The sequence below is a fragment of the Sinocyclocheilus grahami genome, unplaced genomic scaffold, assembly GCF_001515645.1.
Source record: "Sinocyclocheilus grahami isolate Dianchi unplaced genomic scaffold, SAMN03320097.WGS_v1.1 scaffold222.1, whole genome shotgun sequence".
NCBI lineage: Eukaryota > Metazoa > Chordata > Actinopteri > Cypriniformes > Cyprinidae > Sinocyclocheilus > Sinocyclocheilus grahami.
The window spans coordinates 3579887-3585841 of record NW_015505401.1 but is presented as its reverse complement, the minus strand read 5'-3'; the positions used below and the strand labels follow the sequence as shown (position 1 = coordinate 3585841).

Sequence of the window (5955 nt, the reverse complement as noted above, 5' to 3'; positions counted from 1 at the left end):
ATAGAACAAGAATGGGGGGGGGGGGGGGGGGGATTACTGTCCAGCACATACCAGTAATCTAAAAGGGAAAAAAATTCACTCATGAAACAGTAAATACTGTTCACTTTAGGAAGCCGTTTACAACATCTACCTGCATTACATATTGACAGAAAATGTTTTATTGTGATCTGTGTTTTCATATGTACCTAAGAACATGAAGATGATAAAAGACAATCACAGGAATTTTGGCAATATAAAGTCATTACCTGTTGTTACACTTGAGTCTGGTTTGCTGACTAAACCTACTTGAATTTATATGCTCTTGCTAGTCAAGCCTCTTCATTAGGACAAAGCATTGTCATGTTTCCGTCTCCACCTCAGATGGAATGTTTTGGAACACATAATAAGTTTTGGTCCAAATGCAAAGAATGTTTAGACGGCTATATACAATTACATTGGTTAAGTTTAACACTTATTTTGCAAAATGTTTTTTTATTTTAACTTTAAAATTAAATTAAAACAAATAAATATAGGCAAGATACCAAATAAAAACAATAGAAATAAGGGTTGTATATGGTTAAACAACACATTCGTTTTATTAAATTTTTTAGAACAATGTAAGCACATTTTTGTATTGTGTTTGTAATTGTCTGTAAATTCTACTAAGTTGATCAGGCCCTCTATTGAGAACACCATTAATAAATGTTTCATGATTTTAAAAAATAAATAAAAGGGTTTTGTCCATCTTCTTAAAATTTCTTCTTCTTTTTTTTTTTTTTTTTGCTATTTGACTTACTTTATTTAAAAGATTATAAAGAATTTAAGTACAAGTAATGATGCATTGCCACTCTAAAAAAAAAATATATATATATATATATATATATATTTGAAATACAGTGCGTTCTTTCTATATATATATATATATATATATATATATATATATATATATATATATCTTTGCTAAGAACCAGAATCTAATAGGATATTAAGATATTTTTAATACTAGTTTAATATTAGTATTTTCTTTCTCAGATTGTGGAGAAGCTGCTTGTGATGAGTTTTGGTTCATAATTTCTCATCACCACCTGTTTTTGGTGGTTATCAGTGTATTACAAAGGTGCTAAACAGATTTCAGTACTTCAGTAGGTTGGTATATTATTAACATTATACCAGTTTATAAAATAAGTTTTTTTAAATGTAAATTTAAATTAAATTTTCTACTAAAATGTTTCTACTGTATTTTTTATGGTAAAATTCTGGCAACCACAGCTGCCAGCTGTTTTACCATTTTACAGAATTTGTTTTACAGTGTGTAATATGCAGCAAACTGCACATAGCAACATACTGTAACAAATGGTTACAACTCATAAATCATATTTTCCATATATCCACACACAATGTAAAATCTACTTTTTAAACGTAACAAATAGCAAATTTTAGTTTATGGTACAACTGCCATCAAGGCAACACAGACCGAGCTCAGAAATTATTCTAAAAACAATATTTACGAAAAAGCGAAAAAATATAACATGTGTGTGTGCACTTGGATGGGTTAAATGCAGAGCACAAATTCTGAGTATGGGACTCCATACTTAGCCACATGTCAATTCAATTCACTTTCATTAAATTTGTTTATGTCTGGCTGCGCAAACCAGACTGCTTTCTGCGTGAGGGACAATTCAAGGCAGGTTTTGTAAAAAAGTTCAAACTCAATTATGTATCAGTACCCATTGTTCATGATCCAGCTGCAGATTTCTGACTTTAAAGGGTTAGTTCGCCCAAAAATGAAAATTAGCCCATAAATTACTTTCAGACGAATCCAGTCTGAGTTATATTAAAAATTGTATTTGATCTTTCAAGCTGTTTAATGCCGCTCAGCTGGTGTTGCATGCATCAGTCCAAAAGAAGTTAAATAAAAAGCGCCCATCCATAAAAAAGTGTCTCACACGGCTCCGGGGGGTGAACAAAGGCCTCCTGTAGTGAATCGATGCGCTACAATTGCTATGATACTGTTTTTGAAATCAAATCTTTGCATAGCTATGACAGTAAACGCTGGAATCTAACAATGCCTAAAAGTAAAGCATATACAAAAGCATGTTATAAACTTCTGAAACATTGGTGTTTCATATTTTAGAGTAGTCACTGCAACTCAATTAAATCTGTATGTGGGAGTGTGTGTGGAAAAAGTCATATGTAACCCCCTTTGGAATCCTTAACATTTTCATAAGTAACTGTAATTTAATTACACATTTTTCTTAGTAACTGTAACTGATTACAATTACTTTTATTTTGTAATTAAATTACATAATTCCGTTACATGTAACTAGTTACTCCCCAACACTGGGAGCCATCAAAATAAAGTGTTAGCAGATATTAAGCAGACAGTCTCTAATGACTGGTAGTTGACATGTAGTTGCAAAAATGTCTAAAGTGGACTATCAAATTAAAGTGTAACCTAATATACTTTACAAACCAGTTCATGAATTTCCTGAAAGCTGACACCACCATTAAGTCAAGCTCTCATGTTCCTTCCTGCAACCGAGCATGACAGTGACATTGATCATGGGCCTCACCTGACTTCATGATTGTTTTTTTGTTTTGTTTTTTAGCACAAGCAGCAGTATCATTGAAACAGAAACCAAAACTTAAAAAGACTGTGGAATTCATGTATGTAGCTTCTTTTTATTTTTTTTTGTGCATGACAAAGTCTTATTGTGCGTTTTACAAAAAGTCTCTGGGGGAGAAAAAAGAAACATGTTTGTCAACATTTTATTCAAATAATACTTTCAATGTTTCTACACGCCTTGTCATCACCTGGAGGATACAGATTATACATCAGACTGTTATCAGCAACTTTTACTGCATACAGTTGTAATATTGTAAAATGTAATACATAGCAAACTGCATTATAACAACATACTGTAAACATATGGTTACAGCTCATAAATCATATTTCATATTACTTTTTTTAAACAGGAAAAAAATTGCACATTTTTATGACACACCTGCCATCAAGGCAACACAATCCAAGCTCAGAAATTATTCTACAAACAATATTTACCACAAAGCCCAAAAATGTAACATGCATATTAAGTATCATGCATATTATAGTTTTTTTTAAATAGTGCTTGTGCTTAAGTGTATGTTCTGAAAAAATCTACCAACACTTTTTTTTATGGTTCCCTAACAGACATTCTACTGACTTTAAGCATCTTTGCAAGTACATGTCAACTTATTGTACTAACCCTAAACCTACAGTAACTGTAACACTAACCTAACAGTCTACTAATACTCTAATGAGAGTTGGTTGACATGTAGTTGCAAAGTTACTTATAGTTAGTACAATGTCTAAAGAGGACTATCAAAATAAAGTGTAACCAAATAGACTTTAGAAACCAGTTCATGAATTTCCTGAAAGCTGATGACACCAGTAAGTCAAGCCCTCAGTAGAGACTTCCATCAACACAACAGACTATTTAAAGAACACAATGTATAACATGAGGAAAAGGTAAGAAACATATAAGTATAGCAGTTTGACATTGAATTTCACACAGCATGCTGTATAAGTTCATTCATTGTGGGAAAATGTGTGACAATTTGATGACAGATGATCGGTTTCTCAAAAGTCTAATGGGCGGATCATCATGGTGGTGGCATGTAAAGAGTAGTTGGGGCCTTTGAAGTAGTGCCACTTGATGCCATCAAGTTTGCCTGAATTTTGTCCAGAGGTGTAGTAGATGCCGTTGAGGTTTGATGGGCCACAGGCATCAAACCACCAGCCTTCAGAAGAACAATGAATAAAGAGAGTCGTGTTAAGAGAGAAAGATAGGTCAGAAAAAGGTAATTATTGATCATTATCTGCTTTACTCCCAGATGCTAGCAGCACTTTTACAGTGAAAGGGAATGAAGCTTTGTTACATTAAAGGATAAACTTTGCCCTGCTCCACTACTATCGATTTGCTTACCGCCTGTGAGCATGAGTGCACACTTGCAGATACAGTTGTCATTATCCATGTCTTTTGTGCTAAAGTCAGCCCCATTTATCACCAAACTGCTCTGTCTTCCAGCTGTACCACTGTAGCTTTTCAGGAACAACCTAACACAGGTAGATAATAAGAGAGTATAAAAGAAAGCAGTACTGCATCCTGTTTGTTTATATATATTGTAACACTTAAGGTTCAAATAAGTTTCAGTTCATTAACATTAGTTCATGCACCAGGTATTATGAACAAGCAATGCTTGGTTAATGCTTGGCTGATGTTATATTTTCTTCTCAGTAATTGTACTATAATTGTACTAATATAATTCAAGTTCATGATTTAACATCAAAAAATAGTATAATAGTATATTTATGAATTAACAATAAACTAGATTATTAAATGCTGTACATTGGTGCATTGCTAGTTGATAGGTAATGCATAGATAATGCAACCACAAATAGCACCATTGTAGGAATGCATGTTAAGTTCAAAATCGTTTATGGGGTAAACTAAAATACTTCAGTGGAGCACAGTCAGTTGAATGGCATAAAAGAAGACTCAACAACTGGTGCTCATGGCGTGAACTGCTGAAAAATAATAATACACAAAGACAACTGACTGATACAGACAATTTTCAAGAGCATGTCTTTTGTTTAAGGGCTACAACCTTTAAAAATGTGTCTCAGTACGCATTTGTTTATGTTGTCTCTGACTGTTTTTACTGTGTATTGTGTAAAAGACAAAAGAGGCAAAGAAGAATGTATAACCCCACAGTTTAACCCTCTGGGCTCTGAGGGGGTTTTGGGGCACTGGAGAAGTTTTGACATGCCCTGCCATTTGTGTTTTTTTCAGTATCTTAAAGCATATTAATGTCTGAAATCAGATTATACTTAATCAGCACAAACTATTCTACAGTAATATGTAAGAAGCATGAATGTACATGTTTGTGTTTGTGTGTGAATGTGAGGAGAATGTGAGGAGAGCAAAATAATGGGGTTTTTGATTATTTGTATTTTATTTACAACACAGCATAATCAGAATATACAAAGTGAAGGTCAAGGACACATAGTTGAACATACAGATCTAAACACTGAGACTTGAACAGTCACACATCTTTGTGCCAAACATGCAATGAAATGACACATATTTAAAAATGTTTCACTTGATTTCATACATGTAGTCAGGAATTATAGTTTGGGAAAAGTCTAACTAGTAAAATGTGTACAAGTTATGTCACAATAACACAATAATAACTAATGCAAGTGTTCTTAGGGGCCGTTTACACAAAAAAAGGAAACTTTTTTGGAAGCATATTTTTGAAAACGGATTTCAAAGTGGAAGTTTTTGAAAACGGCACGTTATTGTGTCCATGTAAACACAAAACGGGAATCTTTGAAAACGGTGACGTCATGCGCATGCGTAGTAGTACGTGTTAGGTATGTAGACATGCGCAGTATGTGTTGATTTTAAAGGCAAGCGTGAACAAACATACTCAACAATGGCGGAGTATATGGTACTGTTGTTGCTGCTCAAGAGTTTGCTAACGCTTCTTCAGCAAAGTGTGGATTTACTTCACCAATATTACAACCAACAGCGGTGTTTCTCCTCTATGCCCCGTCTTTTTGAAACGCGTCGATTTTTACAAAGCTCATCGGTCTGAAAAAGCGAGGTGTGCTGTGATTGGCCAGCTATCCAGTCCATTGTGATTGGCCGAATACCTCAAGCGTGAGACGGAAATGTTACGCCCCTCACCATACTGTTGATGCCGTGTCCCGGCCAGAGCGACGAGACAAATACATTAAAACCCATTACAAACTAGACATTTGTTGCATCCAGTGGGGACATAATTACTGATTATAATGACGGATTATAATGACTTATACTGTCTTTTACTTAAACATAAAACGCATTTGTGATCAGAGAAATGACAAACAACAAGTGCTACTGCCCAAAACTCGCGTTTGAATCATCAGTGGCAAATCCTTTAAATGAAAAC

The 5955-nt window shown here is 34.1% G+C and overlaps 2 protein-coding genes across 3 annotated transcripts in view; both read right to left on the bottom strand.

Annotated features, from left to right (window-relative positions):
* The window catches only part of LOC107596766 (zymogen granule membrane protein 16-like), a 21287-nt gene extending 21026 nt beyond the window's left edge, over positions 1 to 261 (bottom strand). Inside the window, exon 1 of the mRNA XM_016287570.1 lies at positions 246 to 261. The gene's annotated coding sequence lies outside the window, so the exon portion shown is untranslated. The remainder of the gene's footprint in view (positions 1 to 245) is intronic.
* A 3077-nt stretch (positions 262 to 3338) lies between these two features.
* Positions 3339 to 5955, bottom strand: part of LOC107596698 (angiopoietin-1-like) — a 10457-nt gene continuing 7840 nt past the window's right edge. For both annotated transcript variants that reach the window (XM_016287496.1, XM_016287495.1), the window contains 2 exons: positions 3945 to 4075; positions 3339 to 3759 (listed from right to left, as the gene is read on the bottom strand). In XM_016287496.1, the coding sequence (XP_016142982.1) occupies positions 3599 to 3759; positions 3945 to 4075 (292 nt within the window). In that variant the 3' untranslated portion in view covers positions 3339 to 3598. The remainder of the gene's footprint in view (positions 3760 to 3944; positions 4076 to 5955) is intronic.